The 24,362-nt window shown below is 44.8% G+C and overlaps 1 protein-coding gene across 1 annotated transcript in view; it reads left to right on the top strand.

The window, feature by feature from the left end:
* The first annotated feature begins 7,463 nt into the window (after positions 1 to 7,463).
* The window catches only part of eml1 (EMAP like 1), a 315,675-nt gene continuing 298,776 nt past the window's right edge, over positions 7,464 to 24,362 (top strand). The window contains exon 1 of the mRNA XM_070879355.1: positions 7,464 to 7,671. Coding sequence (XP_070735456.1) covers positions 7,644 to 7,671 — 28 coding nt within the window. The 5' untranslated portion in view covers positions 7,464 to 7,643. The remainder of the gene's footprint in view (positions 7,672 to 24,362) is intronic.

A 24,362-nucleotide genomic window follows, 5' to 3' on the forward strand; every position in this document is an offset into this window, starting at 1 on the left:
CCCTTGGGGAAGAGTGACCATAATATGGTAGAATTCTTTATTAAGATGGAGAGTGGCACAGTTAATTCAGCAACTAGGGTCCTGAACTTAAGGAAAGATAACTTTGACGGTATGAGGCGTGAATTGGCTAGAATACACTGGCAAATGATACTTAAAGGGTTGATGGTGGATAGGCAATGGCAAACATTTAAAGATCACATGGATGAACTTCAACAATTGTACATCCCTATCTGGAGTAAAAATAAAACGGGGAATATGGCACAACCGTGGCTAACAAGGGAAATTAAGGATAGTGCTAAATCCAAGGAAGAGGCATATAAATTGGCCAGAAAAAGCAGCAAACCTGAGGACTGGGAGAAATTTAGAATTCAGCAGAGGAGGACAAAGGGTTTAATTAAGAGGGGGGAAATAGAGTACGAGAGGAAGCTTGCCGGGAACATAAAAACTGACCGCAAAAGTTTCTATAGATATGTGAAGAGGAAAAGATTAATGAAGACAAATGCAGATCCCTTGCAGTAGAATTCAGGTGAATTTATAATGGGGAACAAAGAAATGGCAGACCAATTGAAAAAATACTTCGGTTCTATCTTCACGAAGGAAGATGCAAATAACCTTCCGGATGTACTAGGGGACCGAGTGAGAAGAGGAACTGAAGGATATCCTTATTAGGCGGGAAATTGTGTTAGGGAAATTGATGGGATTGAAGGTGGATAAATCCCCGGGGCCTGATAGTCTGCATCCCAATGTATTTAAGGAAGTGGCCCTAGAAATAGTGGATGCATTAGTGATCATTTTCCAACAGTTTATCACTCTGGATCAGTTCCCATGGACTGAAGGGTAGCTAATGTAACACCACTTTTTAAAAAAGGAGGGAGAGAGAAAACGGATAATTATAGACCGGTTAGCCTGACATCAGTAGTGGGGTAAATGTTGCAATCAATCATTAAGGATGAAATAGCAGCACATTTGGAAAGCAGTGACAGGATCGGTCCAAGTCAGCATGGATTTATGAAAGGGAAATCATGCTTGACGAATCTTCTGGAATTTTTTGAGGATGTAACTAGCAGAGTGGACAAGGGAGAACCAGTGGATGTGGTGTATTTGGACTTTCAAAAGGCTTTTGACAAGATCCCACACAAGAGATTGGTGTGAAAAATCAAAGCACATGGTAATGTGCTTGGGGGTAATGTACTGACATGGATAGAGAACTGGTTGGCAGACAGGAAGCAGAGAGTCGGGATAAATGGATCCTTTTCAGAATGGCAGGGTGCCGCAGGGCTCAGTGCTGGGAACCCAGCTCTTTACAATATACATTAATGATTTAGATGAAGGAATTGAGTGTAATATCTCCAAGTTTGCAGATGACACTAAACTGGGTGGCAGTGTGAGCCATGAGGAGGACGCTAAGAGGCTGCAGGGTGACTTGGACAGGTTAGGTGAGTAAGCAAATGCATGTCAGATGCAGTGTAATGTGGATAAATGTGAGGTAATGTGGATAAATGGGGGCAAAAACACGAAGGCAGAATATTATCTGAATGGCAGATTAGGAAAAGGGGAGGTGCAACGAGACCTGGGTGTCATGGTTCATCAGTCATTGAAAGTTGGCATGCAGGTACAGCAGGCGGTAAAGAAGGCAAATGGTATGTTGGCCTTCATAGCTAAGGGATTTGAGTATAGGAGCAGGAAGGTCTTACTGCAGTTGTACAGGGCTTGATGAGACTTCGCCTGGAATATTGTGTTCAGTTTTGGTCTCCTAATCCGAGGAAGGACATTCTTGCTATTGAGGGAGTGCAGCGAAGGTTCACCAGACTGATTCCAGGGATGGCTGGACTGACCTATGAGGAGAGACTGGATCAACTGGGTCTTTATACACTGGAGTTTAGAAGAATGAGAGGGGATCTCATAGAAACGTATAAGATTCTGACGGGACTGGACAGGTTAGATGCGGGAAGAATGTTCCTGATGTTGGGAAACTCCAGAACCAGGGGACACAGTCTTAGGGGCAGGCCATTTAGGACTGAGATGAGGAGAAACTTCTTCACTCAGAGAGTTGTTACCTGTGGAATTCCCTGCCGCAGAGAGTTGTTGATGCCAGTTTAATGGATATATTCAAAAGGGAGTTAGATATGGCCCTTACGGCTAAAGGGATCAAGGGGTATGGAGAGAAAGCAGGAAAGGGGTTCTGAGGGAATGATCAGCCATGATCTTATTGAATGGTGGTGCAGGCTTGAAGGGCCGAATGGTCTACTCCTGCACTTATTTTCTATGTTTCTATATTTCTATGTTTCTATGAATCCCTGCTGAGGCGCTAAAGTATGGCGGAGAGGCGCTGTTGGCGCGGATACATGACCTCATCTCTCTCATCTGGAGGGAGGAGAGCATGCCGGGAGATCTCAGAGATGCAGTGATTGTGACCATTTTTTTAAAAGGGGACAAGTCCGACTGCGACAACTACAGGGGAATCTCTCTGCTATCAGCCTCTGGGAAAGTTGTTGCTCGAGTTCTCCTCAATCGTCTTCTCCCTGTGGCCGAGGAGCTCCTCCCGGAAACACAATGCGGATTTCGTCCCCTATTGGGCACAAGAGACATGATCTTTGCAGCGCGACAGTTGCAGGAAAAATGCAGGGTACAGTGCCAGCCCTTATACATGGCCTTTTTCGATCTTACAAAGGCTTTTGACACTGTGAACCGTGAGGGTCTATGGAGCGTCCTCCTCCGTTTCGGATGTCCCAAAAATTTGTCAACATCGTTCGCCTACTTCACGATGATATGCAGGCCGTAATCCTTACCAACGGATCTATTACAGACCCAATCCACGTCCGGACCGGGGTCAAACAGGGCTGCGTTATCGCTCGAATCCTCTTCTCAATCTTCCTCGCTGCCATGCTCCACCTCACAATCAACAAGCTCCCCGCTGGAGTGGAACTAAACTACAGAACCAGTGGGAAGATGTTTAAACTACGCCGCCTCCAGGCCAGGTCCAAGATCACCCCAACCTTTGTCGTTGAGCTGCACTATGCCGACGTGTCTGCGACTGTGCACATTCAGAGGCTGAACTCCAGGATATAGTTAATGTATTCACTGAGGCATATGAAAGCATGGGCCTTACGCTTAAAATCCTAAGACAAAGGTCCTCCACCAGCCTGTCACCGCCGCACAGCACTGCCCTCCAATCATCAAGATCCATGGCATGGCCCTGGACAACGTGGATCATTTCCCATATCTCGGGAGCCTCTTATCAACAAAGGCAGACATTGATGCGCCACCAGTGCGCCAGTGCAGCCTTTGGCCATCTGAGGAAAAGGGTGTTTGAAGATCAGGCCCTCAAATCTACCACCAAGCTCATGGGCTATAGTAATACCCACCCTACTATATGGATCTGAGGCCTGGATGATGTATAGAAGGCACCTCAAGTCGCTGGAGGTATGTCACCAACGATGTCACCGCAAGATCCTGCAAATTCCCTGGGAGGATAACATCAATGTCCTCGACCAGGCTAATATACCTAGTATTGAAGCACTGACCACACTCGATCAGCTTCGCTGGGCAGGCCACATGCCAGATACGAGACTCCCAAAGCAAATGCTTTATGGGGAGCTCCTTCATGGTAAATGAGCCAAAGGAGGACAGCGAAAACATTATAAGGACACCCTCAAAGCCTCCCTGGTAAAGTGCGGCATCACCACTGACACCTGGGAGACCCTGGCTGAAGACTGCTCGAGGTGGAGAAAGTACATCCGGGAGGGTGTTGAGCTCTTCGAGTCTCAACGCAAACAGCATGAAGAGGCCAAGCGCAGGCAGCGGAAGGAGCACGCGGCAAACCAGCCCCACCGACCTCTTCACTCGACGAATGTCTGTCCCACCTGTAACATGGTCTGTGGCTCTCATATCGGACTGTTCAGCCATCAAAGAACTCACTTTGGGAGTGGAAGCAAGTCTTCCTCGATTCCGAGGAACTGCCTATGATGACTATATCCCTTTGCAGACTCTTTGAGTCCTCCTCACAACTTGCTTTCCCATCTATCTTTGTCCTAGAGTACTTAAGGAAGTAGCCCTAGAAATAGTGGATGCATTAGTGATCATTTTCCAACAGTCTATTGACTCTGGATCAGTTCCCATGGACTGGAGGGTAGCTAATGTAACACCACTTTTTAAAAAAGGAGGGAGAAAGAAAACGGGTAATTACAGACCAGGTAGTCTGACATCAGTAGTGGGGAAAATGTTGGAATCAATTATTAAAGATGAAATAGCAGCGCATTTGGAAAGCAGTGACAGGATCGGTCCAAGTTAGCATGGATTTATGAAAGGGAAATCATGCTTGACAAATCTTCTAGAATTTTTTGAGGATGTAACTAGTAGAGTGGACAAGGGAGAACCAGTGGATGTGGTGTATTTGGACTTTCAAAAGGCCTTTGACAAGGTCCCACATAGGAAATTGGTGTGCAAAATCAAAGCACATGGTATTGGGGGTAATGTACTGACATGGATAGAGAACTGATTGGCAGACAGGAAGCAGAGATTCGGGATAAACGGGTCCTTTTCAGAATGGCAGCCAATGACTAGTGGCGTGCCGCAGGGCTCAGTGCTGGGACCCCAGTTCTTTACAATATACATTAATGATTTGGATGAAGGAATTGAGTGTAATATCTCCAAGTATGCAGATGACACTAAGCTAGGTGGCAGTGTGAGCTGTGAGGAGGACGCTAAGAGGTTGCAGGGTGACTTGGACAGGTTAGGTGAGTGAGCAAATGCATGTCAGATGCAGTTTAATGTGAATAAATGTGAGGTTATCCACTTTGGGGGCAAAAACACGAAGGCAGAATATTATCTGAATGGCGGCAGATTCGGAAAAGGGGAGGTGCAACGAGACTTAGGTGTCATGGTACATCAGTCATTGAAAGTTGGCATGCAGGTACAGCAGGCGGTGAAGAAAGCAAATGGTAAGTTGGCCTTCATAGCTAGGGGATTTGAGTATAGGAGCAGGGAGGTCTTACTGCAGTTGTACAGGGCCTTGATGAGTCCTCACCTGGAATATTGTGTTCAGTTTTGATCTCCTAATCTGAGGAAGGACGTTCTTGCTATTGAGGGAGTGCAGCGAAGGTTCACCAGACTGATTCCCGGGATGACAGGACTGACATATGAGGAGAGACTGGATCGACTGGGCCTGTATTCACTGGAGTTTAGAAGGATGAGACGGGATCTCATAGAAACATCCAAAAATGCCTGACGGGACTGGACAGATTAGATACAGGAAGAATGTTCCCAATGTTGGGGAAGTCTAGAACCAGGGGACACAGTCTATGGATAGGGGGTAAGCCTTTTAGAACTGAGAGGAGGAGAAACTTCTTCATTCAGAGAGTTGTTAACCTGTGGAATTCCCTGCCAGTTCATTGGATATATTCAAGAGGGAGTTAGATACGGCCCTTATGGCTAAAGGGATCAAGGGGTATGGAGAGAAAGCAGGAAAAGGGTACTGAGGTGAATGATCAGCCATGATCTTATTGAATGGTGGTGCAGGCTCGAAGGGCCGAATGGCCTACTCCTGCACCTATTTTATATGTTTCTATGTATTGTCAGCAAATTTGGCTACATTACACGGTCCCTTCATCCAAGTCATTTATATAGATTGTAAATAGTTGAGGCCCAATACTATCCCTGTAGCACCTCAGTAGTTACAGTTTGCCAACGTGAAAAATACCCACTTATCCCGACTCTGTTTTCTGTTAGTTAGCCAACCCTCTATCCATGCTAATATATTACCGACAACATCATGTGCTCTTATCGTAGTGACCTTTTATGTGGCACCTTATTGCACGCCTTTTGGAAATTGTTTACAACAATTCAACAGCTTTCGTGGTAATTTTTTTTGGTGATAGTCCATAAATTACTTGATTTGCCATGAGAGTTTGGAATGTACAATTTGTAAGTTGTTAGATCCCGTACGATAACCACTACCGTATCATCGGTTGATTTGGGGTCATCGTTATGGTCGAAATGATGCAACACTATAGGGTATAAATTATGGCCTGTGATGTTATTAACTGAATGCTTAAGTGTTCATAAACAAATTCCTTTTACCGCAATTTTAACAGAAATGTTTATTATCATCAAGACTGTAAGGTAGATTCTGCTTCAATTATCCCTTCTCCAAACCACCCAAGCCTTGTGCATCTCCCTTTAATTCTCCAAACAATCTCCTGAAACAGGAAGGTGCCTCATTAAGAAACGCAAATCAGGTCCATTATGTACATAGCAGCCTGGTACAATTTTCAGGTACCAATGGGAGGAGCTTACACTGCGCAATTTCCGCCCACTGGTATCAGGTGTAGAATGGCCTGACCAGCAGACTTTCAAGGGAACTGCAAGTTGCTCACAAAAATGGTAAATTTCTGCTCTTTTTAATCATTTTTATTGAGTCAGATGGAACATGAATGCTGCTGCTGGCTTACCTAAATCTCCCTGCCAATCGCTCATGCCTCCTGCCCTGACCGCCACCCCCCGCAGCCAGCGATGCTGCCCTCTGACACCTAAAGCTGCAACTTGCAACTCACCTTTCTGAGCCATTTGTCAGCGGTGGATCAGCACTCACAGCTCATTAATCAGATGCAACTGGGGCCAGACCATCAGAATGGCTCAGGCCTATTGTTGAGGACACCAGGCAGCAGGCACGACTGCGCTGCCCCACTCACCTATGCTGCTTACAATTACGTTTTTTTTAATTCGTTCCAGGATATGGGCCAGTATTTATTGCCCATTCCTATCTGCCCTTGAGAAGGTGGTGAAGAGCCGCCTTCTTGAACCGCTGCAGTCCGTGTGGTGAAGGTACTCCCACAGTGCTGTTAGGGAGGGAGTTGCAGGATTTTAACCCAGTAACAAAATTGACCTCTTGATATCTGTGATCAGTCTCGATAAGGGATAACGTTACATAGAACGATAGTCAAACAATCCTTTCCGGCCTCAGTAAAAGTAAACAGATCCCTTATCTAATGAGGAAAAAGATTAAAATGACTCTTTGAAGCAGGCATTTGTTATTTTTGTGATAAAGTACATGTACAGGGCAGAATATAAATAAATGCCGAGACTTCATTCTGGCTGACGTTTGCACTATCTTTTTAAATGGTAGTCTCCTCCTTTAATATGTGGACTTCCCAGTGTAGGTTACTGAATGACTCCTTGTGGTTATATATGCAGAAAATGCAGCACTGTCTCTGACTGTAACATGATATCAGCTGATACATTGATTAGCCCACCTCGAATCAATCTGACCTTCTTCAGCCATGCTCAAACTGTATACGTACTTTCTTGCCTCATTAATATTTCAATGGCAATTTAAAAAATTCAAAATGACTCGGTGACCTTGGGAGGGAATACGATGGGAGTGGGTGGGGAAAAGTAATTTTACCCACCAATCGGAGCAGAGAGTTCTGGCACAGAATTGCATTCTTTGCATCCCGTAATGAAAAACTGGGCTGTTTGTTTCCATTAGCAGGGGTGGGGACTGCTGTCAAGTTTGCAGCTGGGGCCGATTACTGTTCACCGTGTACACTTCAGCAGAAGACCTTAACTTTAGGTTCATGCTGTGGTTTAGGTACTGAAAAAAAGTGGGAAAGAAGGGAAGAAATAAAAAAACCTCTTTGTACGTGATGTCTGACTGTGAGGGATTAACTCTGGGTAAGTGCCAGCTTCAGTTTACTGCTCCGTCCTCAGCTCTCAGCTTGTGCTCTGTGGTACAGATTTAAAAGCTGTACATTCTGCGGCAAATCCTTCAGTGCTCGCCAGTCACCAAGCTTAAGCAACTTAGGTTAAACTTGTTTTTATTTTAAATATGCAGCTGGGTCAAACGAATCATCTAAAACCGTGCATGCGTTGATGAGTCTGCAGAACTACAGAATCTGTAAATACGCAAAGGGTAATGGAGTTAAAATAAAGACAGCAGAGATCAGGAGAAAGGTATATGAGGCACATTTAAATGTATGAAAATAGTCACAGTACCATTTTTAGAGAATTGCAGTTCTGCTGTACTATTAATTCATGAAATTAATAATTATCTTATGAAGGCAGTCAGTTTGTTTACATCTTATAAATGTACATATTTAATGCAATTAGATTAAAATGTATCAGGTTATTGAATATCACAAGTGTATCTGAGAATTGCACTTTTATCACCTTTTAAAAATGTAATTCCATTACTATTTCTGGAATTTAAAAAGCAAGTTAACCAGAATATATAAAGGTGTGAGGCTCTCTGACTAACAACACAGAGCCTTCATATTATTTGAATCGGATCGGACTGTTTAATTGCAAAATGCATATTATGCATCACTTGGGAAATGTGCTCAACAGTTAAAGTGCTGGGAGAGTTCTGCTGATGGCCCAGTGAGATTATCTAGCGCCGTGCAGACCAGAAAGGTCCCAGGTTCAGTCCCGTGTCTATGCTGAGTGAGCTGATCTCAGCTGGGTGACAGTAGGGTGCTGCAGTTGGCCACAGAAGAAGAAAAGGCATTGCCAGGTTGGCTGCTCCTGATTGCAATCCAGCAACCTTGGCTGCATGGTGTGCATGTGTGCACATCATTGGGCTCAACCTTCATGGAAAATAGCTGCTGACACTCACTGTCAAAGCTTACACAGAATCATGGCATCTTGGGTTAAACTGGGAGAAAATTAGCAAGGAAAATAAAGAGTTGAAGAGTTCACACTTTACTGCTGCATGAGCTGATGAGCAGTAGGTAGACAGCCTGAGCTTTCAGGGTTGAAGGATCATCATAATCCGAAAAGCCAAACAAATGTCCCGAGGTCCAAAAACAGCCCATTCTGCTGTAACCTTTTGTTGGATTTATTCATCTCTCGCTATTTGTTTAATGTGAAAAATCAGCATCCAGAATGTCTGCTCAGCTGGAAGGATCCCATGGTGACCAAGATCGGCTCTGACTCAATACTTTAAAAAATGTCCAATTCCATTGAGATGGGAGTGGACACAGTGGAAAACAAGAGTTGTTTGATATAAAAAATAAACAGCATCTTGTGCTGTGAAAGAGTGGAGGATCATTCAGTGCCGGTGCCTGTGAGTCAGGAGATGTAAACCTCAGCAACAACAGTGCACTTTCTGTGGAGGAGACACATTTGACATTCTTCACTATGAATAAACCCAAATTGGAATGCACCCCAGCTTGTTGATTTCGTGGAGAAGAAACAACAGCAGACAAAATGTGAACAGCATCAACTTGTTGACCCCAGGAAGACGTAGGGCCTGTGAAACATCTGGGAAAGCTTGACTCTCTCATATTGACCTTAACAGAGATCAGCGCACTTATCCAGACTGGAGGGGGTGGATTTGGCTGCCTGCCTTCAAACAGTCCCACAACAAATAATGAAGGAAAATGGAGCCGGGAGACCTTCTGCTGAAACCCAACCCTGAAATTTGGCTGCAGAAATCTGCCTCCACTTCTCAATGTTGTGCAGGTGCTGGCCTGCCCCTTTAAGCTGCTGCAGCAAGTGAAATGCTGCAACCGCACAGGATATCGCTTCAAACTATGGTGGACTCCTAGTGGAAGGTGCACACAGACTGGGAGCCTCCCATACTCCATAATTGACCCAAGTCAGGAAAATGGGAAGGGGTCACCGCATGGGTGGAATGCCTCGAACTGCACTTCACGCGGGTACTCTGCTGATGAGAAATCTGCAGGCCTGATTCCCTTTCCAACTTCTCATAGGAGAATAGTTATATATGGTTGTTTTTATAACATCCTTTCTGATCTTCCCTAAATGACTAACATTTTCTCTGGCGGGTGAGCCATTGCAGAAGGATCGATTGCCATGCCTGTTGGACTCCTGAAGAATTCACTGAACATTTTTCCTCCATTATCCTAGACCCAGTCTAGGCCTCAGGTGCCACTCTAGAGCTTCACCTCCTCCATGGGTCAGATGCCCTGTTATGTACTACAGGCATGGGTGTCTGCCCAGAATATCCAAATGCCCCTTTCCCCAGGATTTTGGAGTGGGTCAGCAGCTGATCACAGTGGAACACCTCAAACTGGTCCACAGAATACCTAATTTTATGTCCCTTGGTTGGGGAGTCAGGGATAAAAGGTCATCAATTTAAAATAGCCACTTAAGAGAATGAGGGCCATGCCTGGGATACATTTATTTACACAGAGTGGTATTAAACCATGCAATGCTTTGCCACATGGAATAGTTGAGACAGGGATCATGTTAAGGGAAGAATAGATCAGTATTTGATGCAGAGGAAGATACAGGGCTAGGGTGGATACCGGGGCAGTGGGATTAGTTTTGGATTGCTCTAGAAAAGATCCAGCACAGCCACCATGAAATCAATGGAATGGAAATCGTTCTACAATGTATGTATGGGCAATCTGCCCAGGTGACGGAGGTGAGAATTACTCCAATGTGTTGAATAGTCTCCTTCTGTGCTGTAGACCTATATGGTTCTAAGTACAAATGCCTAAATTATACATGGATTTTTGAGAATGCATGAGGACAGGCCCCAACAACATTTGTTACATTGCTTTGAGCTGCACGTTACATTGTTTGAGCTGCATGTTTTGGCATATTATTTTTTAAAGGCTATCCAATAGGATTACAAGATGTTTTTCTCTTTTCGTTGTTTTTCCTCATCCATCCTCTCCTAACAATAATGATTTAATTTGGAATAGAGTCCCATTGAAATCTCCAGGGCCTTACCCATAACTATTCTTCATGTGTGGCCTGACTTATGAGGGCTGGTGGCCTTTTTAATCTTAACAGTCATTACAACTGGACACTTCAAGCAACCTTGGTTAGACAGCAATCCAGATGCAGGAACCCTGGAGATTCCCTTTCCCACCATCCTCAATCTTACCATGGAACATTGCCACTGAATGCAGACTTTGAGAGAACATAAAATAATTTTAAAAACTTCAAACATTTTTGATGATGCAAAATAGTTGTTTAATGTGTTGAATTGAGTAACATTTTGAGGATATTGCCAAAATATAAATATGAACATATTGTAGCAGTGCAAAAAACACGTGCTGCAATGCATCTGCTGTCAACTCCCAACCTTAGCTATTATTCATACTGCATTTTCTCAGATGAAATGTTCCAGTCTCAGCCAAGTCATCACATGTAGCACTGAGGGAAGCTGAGGGGGTATTGAGTGGATCCCAAATTGAGGGGACTCTCCAGTAAGCCCACATTGGCTTGGTAAAGACCGGGCAGATGTCCACAGTCGTCATTTGGGTGAAGTCCTAGATGTGATCCCTCACGAAGCCATGAAGGGGACAAGTTAAAAAAAAAGGAACAGAAACCCAATCTGGCAGGATTCCCTGTGACTGAAACCCATGAGCAATGTCATCTGCAAATGAAGCCAGACCTGCTCCTGCTGCCAATCTGATCCCTGCTTCATAATTTTAATAGGAACATCTTTTGGAACAGGATTATGTGACGTATTATGATTCAGCTGATCACATAAACAGTTCCAGATGTGGGATCACATTTATTTGAAATTATCTAAATCCTATTTAAGTACAATCATCAGAAGAACAATGGGTTATTAGAATATAGATTCTTTTCTAGCTGAATGTGTGCCCTGGAAGGATCTTAAACCCAGACGTTGGAGAGGAAAATATGTCCGTGAATGTTTTAGTACAAGTGAGGCAGAGGAAATATCATTTAAAAGGGAATTAGATAAGTATTTAAAAATGAAGAATGTACAAGGATACAGAAAAAGGCCAGAATTGGAGAAGACAGTTGCAGTTTAAGAGGGTTCTCTCTGCGCTGTAATTTCTATGATTCCAAGTTACAATAACAATAATATATTATATTGTAAGCAGCCACAGAGAAAATGCAGGAACACATAAACAGGATTACAAAAAGGATTTGATATCGACACACCCCATATTTGTTTAATGTATATAGTGTTCTGGTATGTAGAGTCATTAGTGACACATTTGAGCAGCTCTCAGTCTTCGTATTTTCAACAGATTTCTTTTCAGATCATTAATCCCTGAGGAATTTAATCTCAGGTGGCTTTTAAAATATGGAATTCTTATCAACAGAAATTTTCTTCTAATTTCTCAATCTTAGAACTGGCAAATCAAAAGAACTGGAAAATATTATTTTAACATTGTTCAATTTGAAAAGGCTGTTTGGTGACTCATCTGGTAAATCCAGTATGCAGTGTAAAATCATGCCATACACACATGGAAGGTCCCAGATTTCATCCCTAGTTTGTGTTGAGTTAGTTGGGTTCAGTGGGAGTGGTACAATTGCCGTCTGTGGTAATGGACAACAAACCAGCTAGAGTTCCTGCTGCTGACCATATATGCGAATATCAGATCAGGACAGAATCAGGCTAAGCTGTGACAGCCACCACAGTCACATGGTCCAGCAACATTCAATGTCTAGATTCACAAATGAAAAATGGCCATTTGACTGATGTACTGACAGAGCTAGCAGCACCAAATTCAGCAGGAATCACTCCCTGCCACGTGGAGAGGAGAAAATATGATGGTGGGGTTGGGAAGAACGTAGAAATATTACAGTTGTCCTTGAAAGGGTTGGATCCAATAATGGGGATTTGGGAAATTGCTGCTTGAGTGGTTTCAGCAGCAATCCTGATATATCAAATATAAACATAAGAATATAGGAAATAGGAGTAGGAGTAGGCCATTTAGCCCCTCGAGCCAGCTCCGCCATTCAATAAGATCATGGATGATCTGATCGTGGCCTCAATTCCACTTTCCTGCCCGCTCCCCATAACCCTTGACTTCCCTATAGTTCAAAAATCTGTCTATTTCCACTTTAAATATATTCAATGACCCAGCCTCCATAGCTCTCTTGAGTACAGAATTCCAAAGATTCACGACTGTCTGAGAGAAGTAATTCTTCCTCATTTCCGTTTTAAATGGACAACCCCTTATTCTGAAACTATGCTCCCTAGTTCTAGATTCCCGCATGAGGAGAAACATCCTCTCTGCATCTATCCTGTCAAGCCCCATCAGAATCTTATATGTTTCAATAAGATCACCTCTCATTCAATGTTTATAGGCCCAACCTGCTCAACCTTTGGAATCAACCTAGTGAACCTTTGCTGAACTGCCTCTAATGTAAGTATATCCTTCCTTAAATAAGGAGACCAAAACTGTACGCAGTACTCCGGGTGTGGTCTCACCAAAGCCCTGTACCATGGTAGCAGGACTTCCCTACTTTTATACTCCATCCCCCTTGCAATAAAGGTCAGCATCCCAATTATCTTCCTACTTACTTGCTGTACCTGCATACTAACTTTTTGTGTTTCATGTACAGGGATCCCCAGATCCCTCTGTACTTCAGCATTTTGTATTCTCGTTCCATTTAAATAATAAATTGTTTTTTTATTCTTCCTAGCAAAGTGGATAAGCTCACATTTTCCCACATTACACTCTATCTGCCAAATTTTTGCCCACTCATTGAACCTATCTATATCCCTTTGCAGATCCTTTGTGTCCTTCTCACAACTTGCTTTCCCAGCTATCTTTGTATCATCAGCAAATTTGGCTACATTACACTCGGTCCCTTCATCTAAGTCATTAATATAGATTGTAAATAGTTGAGGACCTAACACTGATCCCTGTGGTACCCCACTAGTTACTGTTTGCCAACCTGAAAATGAACCATTTATCCCGACTCTTTGTTTTCTAGTTAGCTAATCCTCTATCCACACTAATACATTACCCCCAACCCTGTGAGCTCTTATCTTGTGCAGTAACCTTTTATGTGGCACCTTATCAAATGCCTTCTGGAAATCCAAATGCACTATATCTACTGGTTCCCCTTTATCCACTCTGCTCATTACATCCTCAAAGAGCTCTAGCAAATTTGTCAAACACCATTTCCCTTTCATAAAACCATGCTGACTCTGCTGGATTATATTATGATTTTCTAAATGTCCTGCTATTATGTCCTTAATAACGGACTCCAGCATTTTCCCAATGACAGATGTTAGGCTAACTGGTCTATAGTTTCCTGCTTTCTGTCTCCCTCCTTTCTTGAATAGGGATGTTACATTTGTGGTTTTCCAATCCGCTGGGACCTCTCCAGAATCCCGGGAATTTTGGTAGATTCCAACCAATGCATCCACTATCTCAGCAGCCACTTCTTTTAAGACCCTAAGATGCAGGCCATCAGGTCCAAGGGATATGTCCACCTTTAGTCCCATTAAGTCGCAACCTTGGTGTCATATTTGACGCCGAAATGAGCTTTCGACCACATATCCACAGCATAACTAAGACCGCCTATTTCCACCTTCGTAACATCGCTCGTCTCTGCCTTTGCCTCAACTCATCCGTTGCTGAAACCCTCATCCATGCCTTTGTTACCTCTAGACTTGACTATTCCTGGCTGGCCTCCCACATTCTACCCTACGTAAATTAGCGGTGATCCAAAACTCAGCTGCCCGTGTCCTAACTTGCACCAAGTCCCATTCATCCATCACCCCTGCACCCGTTGACCTACATTGGCTTCCGGTTAAGCAACGTCTCGATTTCAAAATTCTCGTCCTTATTTTCAAATCCCTCCATGGTCTCACCCCTCCCTATCTCTGTAATCTCCTCCACCCCTACAATCCCCCAAGATGTCTGCGCTCCTCTAATTTTTCCCTCCTAAGCATCCCTGATTATAATTGCTCAATCATTGGTGGCCATGCCTTCTGTTGCCTAGGGCCCAAGTTCTGGAACACCATGTCTAAACCTTTCCACCTCTCTACCTCTCTATCTCTCTATCTCTCTTTGCACCTTCAATGCATACCTCTTTGACCAAGCTTTTGGTCACCTGTGCTAATTTCTAATTATGCAGCTCAGTGTCAAATGTCTATCGCATAATACTCCTGTGAAGCACCTTGGGACATTTCATTACATTAAAGGCGCTATATAAATACAAGTTGTTTGTTTAGTTGTTGTTATTGCCTAGTACTTTTTGTCTAGTGATATTGATTGTTTTAAGTTCCTCTCTCCCTGTAGCCCCTTGATTATCTGTTAGCATTGGGATGCTTTTAGTATCTTCTACCATGAAGACTGATACAAAATATTTGTTCAATGTCTCTGCCCTTTCCCTGTTTCCCATTAGTAATTCCTCAGTCTCATCCTCTAAGGGAACACATTTAGCTACTCTCTTCCTTTTTATATACCTCTTACTGTCTGTTTTTATATTTCTTGCTAGTTTACTCTCATAATCTATCTTCACCTTTATTATTTTTTTAGTTGACCTTTGCTGGTTTCTAAAAAATTCCCAATCCTCTTGCCTACCAATAATCTTCACAACATTGTATGCCTTGGTTTCAATTTGATTCCATCCTTAACTTCCTAAGTTGGTCATGTATGTTTCATCCTTCTCTTAGAGTATGTCTTTCTCACTAGAACATAAGAACCTAAGAAATAGGAGCAGAATAGGCCATTTGGCCCCTTGATCCTGTTCTGCCATTCAATAAGATCCTGGCTGATCTGATATTTCTGATATTTCATAACTCTCAGCATATATCTATGCTGAGAGTTATGAAATATCACCTTAAATGTCTGCCACTGCTTATCTACCATCTTACCTTTTAATCTATTTTTCCAGTCCACTTTAGCCAACTCTGTCTTCAGACCTTTATAATTGTCTTTATTTAAGTTCAGGACACAAGTTTGAGATGCAAGTTTCTCACCGTCAAATTGAATTTGAAATTCTAACATGCTGTGCTCACTCTTCCCTAGAGGATCCTTTACTATCAGATCATTAATTAATCCTATCTCATTTCACATTAACAGATCTAAATTGTCTGCTTCCTGGTTGGTTCCACAATGTATTGTTCTAAGAAATCATCCCGAACACACTATATGAACTCTTTTTCAAGGTTACTCTGACCAATTTGATCTGTGCAATCAATATGGAAGTTAAAATCACCCATGATTATTGCTGTTCCCTTTTTACAAGCCCCCACTATTTCCTGGTTTATGCTCCGACCAACAGAGTTGCTACTGTTAGGGGGCCTATAGACTATGCCCACCAGTGACTTTTTCCCCTTATTATTCCACGCAAACTGTTTCAACATCCTGATTATTTGAGCCAATATCATTTCTCACCATTGCAGTGATTCCATCCTTTATCAATAGAGCTACCCCACCTCCTTTTCCTTTCTGACTGTCCTTCCGGATTGTCAAATACCACTGAATATTTAATTCCCAGTCCTGATCACCTTGCAACCACTTTTCTGTAATGGCTATCAGATCATATCCATTTGTCTCAATTTGTGCCATCAACTCATCTATTTTGTTACAAATGCTACGTGCATTTAGACAAAGTGCCTTTAAATTTGTTTTTTTAACCCTTTTTTCCTGCTTGTTTCCTCTCTCCTTCAAACTCACTTTCATTAGTTTTGCTTTCTAATTCCAGCTTTACTCCCCTCCCTACTGAATCTATTTTCAGGTTCCCATCCCCCTGACAAGCTAGTTTAAATCCCCCCCCCGCTAAACAGCACGAGCAAACCCCCCCACGAGGATATTGGTCCCGGCTCTGTTGAGGTGCAACCCGTCCGGCTTGTACAGGTCCCACCTTCCCCAGAAGCGGTCCCAATGCCTCAGGAAACTAAAGCCCTCCCGCCTACACCATCTCTCACGTATTCATCTGCTCTATCCTCCTATTTCTGTACTTACTAGTTTGTGGCACTGCGAGTAATCCGGAGATTACTACCTTTGAGGTCCTGCTTTTTAATCTATCTCATAGCTCCCTAAACTCTGCCTGCAGGACCTCATCCCTCTTTCTACCTATGTCATTGGTACCAATGTGTACCACGACTTCTGGCTGTTCACCCTCCCCACCCAGAATGCCCTGCAGCCGCTCAGTGACATCCTTGACCCTGGCACCAGGGAGGTAACATACCATCCTGGAGTCACGTCTGCGGCCGCAGAAACGCCTGTCTGCTCCCCTGACTAGTGAATCCCCTACCACTATAAGAACATAAGAACATAAGAAGTAGGAGCAGGAGTAGGCCATTCGGTCCCTCAAACCTACTCCGCCATTTAATACGATCATGGCTGATCTGATCATGGACTCAGGTCCACTTACCTGCCCGGTCTCCATAACCCCTTATTCCCTTATCGTTTAAGAAACTGTCTATTTCTGTCTTAAATTTATTCACTGTCCCAGCTTCCACAGCTCTCTGAGGCAGTGAATTCCACAGATCCACAACCCTCTGAGAGAAGAAATTCCTCCTCATCTCTGTTTTAAATGGACGGCCCCTTATTCTAAGATTATGCCCTCTAGTTCTAGACTCCCCTATCAGTGGAAACATCCTCTCTGCATCCACCTTGTCAAGCCCCCTCATAATCTTATACATTTCAATAAGATCACCTCTCATTCTTCTGAATTCCAATGAGTAGAGGACCAACCTACTCAACCTTTCCTCATAAGTCAACCCCCTCATCTCCAGAATCAACCTAGTGAACCTTCTCTGAACTGCCTCCAAAGCAAGTATATCCTTTCGTAAATATGGAAACCAAAATTGCATGCAGTATTCCAGGTATGACCTCACCAATACCCTGCACAACTGTAGCAAGACTTCCCTGCTTTTATACACCATCCCCTTTGCAATAAAGGCCAAAATTCCATTGGCCTTCCTGATCACTTGCTGTACCTGCATACTGACCTTTTGTGTTTTATGCACAAGTCCCCCCAGATCCTGCTGTACTGCAGCACTTTGCAATCTTTCTCCATTTAAATAATAACTTGCTCTTTGATTTTTTTTCTGCCGAAGTGCATGACCTCACACCTTCCAACATCATACTCCATCTGCCAAATTTTTGCCCACTCACTTAGCCTGTCTATGCCCTTTTGCAGATTTTTTGTGTTCTCCTCACACATTGCTTTTCCTCCCATCTTTGTATCATCAGCAAACTTGGTTAAGTTACACTCGGTCCCTTCCTTCAAGTCGTTAATATAGATGGTAAATAGTTGGGGTCCCAGCACTGATCCCGGTGGCACCCCACTGGTTACTGATTGCCAACCCGAGAATGAACCTACTCTCTGTTTTCTGTTCGTTAGCCAATCCTCTATCCATGCTAATATATTACCCCCAACGCCATGAACTTTTATCTTGTGCTGTGGCACCTTGTCAAATGCCTTCTGGAAGTCCAAATACACCACATCCAATGGTGCCCCTTTATCCACTCTGTTCGTTACATCCTCAAAGAACTCCAGAAAATTTGTCAAACATGACTTCCCCTTCATAAATCCATGCTGACTCTGCCTGACCGAATTTTGCTTTTCCAAATGTCCTGCTACTGCTTCTTTAATAATGGACTCTAACATCTTCCCAACCACAGATGTTAGGCTAACTGGTCTATAGGTTCCTGTTTTTTGTCTGCCTCCTTTTTTAAATAGGGGCGTTACATTTGCAGTTTTCCAATCTGCTGGGCCCTCCCCAGAATCCAGGGAATTTTGGTAAATTACAACCAATGCATCCGCTATCCCTGCTGCTACTTCTCTTAAGACCCTAGGATGCAAGCCATCAGGTCCAGGGGATTTATCTGCCTTTAGTTAGATCTTACTGAGTACCACCTCCTTAGTGATTACATAAGAACATAAGAATTAGGAACAGGAGTAGGCCATCTAGCCCCTCGAGCCTGCTCCGCCATTCAACAAGATCATGGCTGAAATGGCCGTGGACTCAGCTCCACTTAACCGCCTGCTCCCCGTAACCCTTAATTCCCATATTGGTTAAAAATCTATCTATCTGTGATTTGAATACATTCAATGAGCTAGCCTCAACTGCTTCCTTGGACAGAGAATTCCACAGATTCACAACCCTCTGGGAGAAGAAATTCCTTTTCAACTCGGTTTTAAATTGACTCTCCCGTATTTTGAGGCTGTGCCCCCTAGTTCTAGTCTCCCTGACCAATGGAAACAACCTCTCTGCCTCTATCTTGTCTATCCCTTTCATTATTTTAAATGTTTCTATAAGATCACCCCTCATCCTTCTGAACTCCAACGAGTAAAGACCCAGTCTACTCAATCTATCATCATAAGGTAACCCCCTCATCTCCGGAATCAGCCTAGTGAATCGTCTCTGTACCCCTTCCAGGGGGTATATCCTTCCTTAAGTAAGGTAACCAAAATTGCACGCAGTACTCCAGGCGTGGCCTCACCAATACCCTGTACAGTTGCAGCAGGACCTCCCTGCTTTTGTACTCCATCCCTCTCGCAATGAAGGCCAACATTCCATTCGCCTTCCTGATTACCTGCTGCACCTGCAAACTAACTTTTTGGGATTCATGCGCAAGGACCCCCAGGTCCCTTTGCACCTCAGCATGTTGTAATTTCTCCCCATTCAAATAATATTCCCTTTTACTGGTTTTTTTTTCCAAGGTGGATGACCTCACATTTTCCAACATTGTATTCCATCTGCCAAACCTTAGCCCATTCGCTTAACCTATCTAAATCTCTTTGCAACCTCTCTGTGTCCTCCACACAACCCGCTTTCCCACTAATCTTTGTGTCATCTGCAAATTATGTTACACTACACTCTGTCCCCTCTTCCAGGTCATCTATGTATATTGTTACTGTGATTGTGTTAAGATCCTCCCCCCGCTATAGTCTCTTGACTATCCAGTGTTGGAATATTATTAGTGTCCTCTACCCTTAAAGACTGATACAAAATATTTGTTCAGAGTTTCTGCCATCTCCATGTTCCCCATTACTAATTCTCCCGTATCATCCTCTAAGGGATCAACATTTACTCTAGCCACTCTTTTCCTTTTTATGTACCTGTTGAAACTCTTGCTATATATTTTTATATTTCGTGCTAGTTTACTTTTACAGTCTATCTTCCCTTTCTTAATCAATTTTTAGTCATTCTTTGTTGGCTTTTAAACACTTCCCAATCTTCTGTCCTCCCACTACGTTTGGCCACATTGTATGCCCTTGTTTTTAATTGGATACTGTCCTTTATTTCTTTAGTTAGCCACAGGTGGCTATCTTTTTTATCTTACGCCCTTTCCTCCTCACTGGAATCTATTTTTCTTGAGAGTTGTGAAATATCTCCTTAATTGTACACCATTGTTCATCAACCGTCCTACACTTTAATCTATTTTCTCAGTCCACTTTAGCGAACTCAGCCCTCATACCTTCATTGTCCTTTATTTAAGTTTAGGACGCTGGTTAGAGATCCAACTTTCTCACCCTCTATCTGAATTTGAAATTCAATCATGCTATGATCACTCATTCCATAGCTCTTCCATTCTTCTTCCTCCCCCCCATTGTGTAGCTGGGCCACCCATGGTGCCGTGGACTTGGCTCTGGTTGCACTCCCCAGAGCCACTAGTGCCCTCACCGGTACTCAGAACAGAATACCGGTCGGAGAGCGAGATGGACTCGGGGGACTCCTGCACTACCTGCTTAGTCTTCCTCCTCTGTTCAGCGGTCACCCAAACCCTATCTGCCTGCACACTCTTAAACTGTGGGGTAACCACTTCTAGAAACAAGCTATCCACGTAGCTCTCAGTCTCGCGGATGCACCGCAGTGACTCCAGCCGCCGCTCAAGCTCCAAAACGCGGAGCTTGAGTTGGTGCAGCTGGAGACACCTCCTGCACACGTGATCGTCCCAGCTGCGCAAAGCATCCAGGATTTCTCACATGCCACAGGATGTGCCATCCATGGGACAGAGCTGCTCTGCCATCCCTCTAGTTACACTCGCAACTATCAAGTAGATCTAAACTCTAAACCTTAGCAAAACACACCCAGCCGCTACTCAGCAAACAGCTGATTTAATTAACTGGTCCTACCTATGACATTGGTACCTACATGGACCCACGGCAACTGGATCTTTACCCTCCCACTCCATGTTCCTCTCCAGCCCAGAGGAGATGTCCTTAATGGTGGCACCGGGCAGGCAACAGAGCCTTCTGTACTTACGCTCTCGGCTGCAGAGAACAGTATCTATCCTCCTCACTATACTGTCCCCTACCACTACTACATTTCTTTTTACTCCCCCAACTTGAATGGCACCCTATACCACGGTGTTGTGGTCAGTTTGCTCACCCTCCCTGCAGTCCCTGCTCTTGTCCACATAGGCTGCAAGTACCTCATACCTGTTGGACAAGCGCAAGGGCTGAGGCTTCTCCAATGCTACCTTCTGGATCCCCATATCTGCCTCACTCATAGTCACACCCTCATGTCCCTGACCACAGCCAAACTTGAATTATTTAACCTAAGGGCTGTGACTGCCTCCTGGAACACAGCGTCCAGGTAACTCTCCCCCTCCCTGGTGTATCGCAGTGTCTGAAGCACGGACTCCAGCTCACCAACTCTGAGCCGAAGTTCCTCGAGCCGCCAACACACTTACTGCGGATGTGGTCGCCATGGATCAGACTGGTATCCATCAGATCCCACATGCTGCAGCTGCAACACATCACCTGCACTGCCATCTCTATTGTATTTTATTTAACTAATTAGGTTTTCAAGTTTTGAAATATCAATTATCTCGGTATAGTTTTTAATCTGTAATCACGGATCTTAATTTAAACCAATGCTCAAATTTTTAAAAAAGAGAGAAATACTCACCAACCAATCACTTCCCTGCTTTCCTGTGATGTCACACTGTGATTTTTTTCCTCTCCTCGCAGGTCCATTCGCTCTGCTCCTATCTAGCTCCTTTGTAGGTTCCACGCTGCTCCCACTCTCGAGAATGAGAAAATAAGTAATGCTTTGACCAATTCTCAAATGTTTTTAACATACTTTCCCCAGTTGATGAGACTAACAGGTAGTAAACAATGCAGCCTTGGACCAGACTCTCTTCAATCCAGTCTTAACAAGAGATGTGAATGTTTTAGATATTTTATTCCATGGTAACAAATAACTATTTGGGGATTTATGAAGGAAGCCTATTGTGTGGTGCAACATAGTTAACCTCAGTGTTAATTATTCATGCAAATATGGACCACGCATTGAATCTGAACTACCTTTGCCTTCAGAGTAGGGGGAATATTACTTTGCTTTCTTTTTCTTCTTTGAATGGCATAATACAATAGACAATAGCAGATCTCTGGAAATCCTAACTCAACACATATTTTTGAGGCACATTCAAGGCAGAAGTGTTTAGTAATTGATGGGGGTGGCTACCTCTGACCTTCTGCATAGCACTGTACTCATTTCTTCTCAGAGAGTCTCATTCATTTAAAAATACATGCATTTGGGAATAGAAAATGTAGTTTATCCTCAGACTTATCTCAATTTGTGTGCTCAGTTTTTTTGTCCACAATACATTCAGCAATAAACAACTCTTTTGACCAATCAAAGCATGATGGTTATTTTACTGCTGAAGACACTCTGGATAAAGGCATGTTGCTTCTATATTTTAGAAACTTGTCATTTACATAGGATAAAGTACATTGGCAAGTGTTACAAGGCAGTAATTACATTAAGGGTTTCAGATGACATCAGACTGAGAGGTTACCAATGAAAGCTACGGACTGCAGGAAAATATCAATGTACTGGTCAGGTGGGCAGAACAATGGCAAATGGAATTCAATTCGGATAAGTGTGAGGTAATGCACTTGGGGAGGGCTAACAAGGCAAGGGAATACACTTTTTTTTGTTCATTCTTGTCAGATCAACTCCAGCGCCAAAGATCACTTTGTGCTATTTACACTTGATCTTAGCCAAAAGGCCGAGAGGGGAAGCTGCACCGTTCCAAAGGAATACACATTAAATGGTACGACACTGAGAAGTGTAAAGGAACAAAGGGACCTTGGAGTTCAGGTCCACAGATCCCTAAAGGTAGCAGGCCAGGTAGATAAGGTGGTTAAGAAGGCATATGGAATACTTGCCTTTATTAGTCGAGGCATGGAATACAAGAGCAACTTGAACCATATAAAACACTGGTTAGGCCGCAGCTGGAATACAGTGTGCAGTTCTGGTCACCACATTACAGGAAAGATGTGATTGCACTGGAAAGGATGCAGAGGAGATTTACAAGTATGTTGCCTGCACTGGAGAATTTTGGCTATAAGGAAAGATTGGAGATGCTGGGTCTGTTTTCTTTGGAACAGAGGAGGCTGAGGGGAGACCTGATTGAAGTGTATAAAATTATGGGCCCAACTTTCAGGCCGTGCCTAAAACAGTGCAGCCCGGACCCGGATGCCCGTTTTACGTGCCACAAAGTGCGCCCTAAAAAAAACTTATCTATTCTCCGGCTCCCTGCAGGTCCTCTGGAGCTGGGCGCGGCGCAGCACGAGCTGTGGGGGGGGCGGAGCCAGGTCCCTGTGCTGAAAACAGTGCCGGGACCTCTGCACATGCGCGCTACAGTGGGCGCGCATGTGCAGTAGCTGAAGGCGCCCAAAACTGTGTGGGAGGGGCCCGAAGTACACAGCCCCTTGCCCTGGCCGAATGGCCTCACTGGGGCTGCGTGGATAGGACTCTTCCCACCCGACCGGACCCGACCCAACCCCTGCGCTCCCCCCCCCCTCGGCGACTCGACCTCTGCTCTCCCCCCCGGCGACCCGACCCCCGCGCCCCCCTGGCGATCCGACCCCTGCTCCCCGACCCGAGACCCGACGCCACCTACCTCCCGCCCGAAGTCCAGCCCGAAGTCTTGGCCCGGCCATTCAGCCTCCTTCTCTCCCTTCCCCCCCCTCTCTCCCTCCTCTCTCCTTCCCTCTCCTCTCCTTCCCTCTCTCCTTCCCTCCCTCCCTCCTCTCTCCTTCCCTCCTCTCCTTCCCTCCCTCCCTCCTCTCTCCTTCCCTCCCTCCATCCTCTCTCCTTCCCTCCCTCCATCCTCTCTCCTTCCCTCCCTCCATCCTCTCTCCCTTCTCCCCCTCTCCCCCCTCCTCCTCCCCCCTTGTCCTCACCCCTCCTCTCCTCCTCCTCTCCCCCACCCCCCTCTCCCTCCCCCCCCACCACCCTCCTCCTCCCCCCACCCCCTCCTCCCCTCCCCACCCCCTCCTCCCCTCCCCCCACACACCCCTCCTCCCCCCCTACCGCCTCCCACCCCCTCCTCCTCCTCCCCCCTCCTCCCCCCCAACCCCTTCCTACCCCCCACCCCCTCCTCCTCCTTCCCCCCACCTCCTCCCCCTACCCCCTTTCTCCTCCCCCCAATCTCCTTCTCCCCCTTCCCCCCACCTCCTTTCTCCCCCTACCCACCCCTCTTCTTCCCCTCCCCACCTCCTTCTCCCCCCCACCTCCCTTCTCCCCTTCCCACCCCCCTTCTGCCCCTTCTCCCCCTCCCCCTCCCATCCCCCTTCTCCCCCCCTCCCTTCTCCCCCTCCCATCCCCCTTCTCCCCCTCCCCACCCCCTTCTCCCCATTCCCACCCCCCTTCTCCCCATCCCCACCCCCCTTCTCCCCCTCCCCACCCCTCT

Source organism: Pristiophorus japonicus, chromosome 4, assembly GCF_044704955.1.
Source record: "Pristiophorus japonicus isolate sPriJap1 chromosome 4, sPriJap1.hap1, whole genome shotgun sequence".
Classification (NCBI taxonomy): Eukaryota; Metazoa; Chordata; class Chondrichthyes; family Pristiophoridae; genus Pristiophorus; species Pristiophorus japonicus.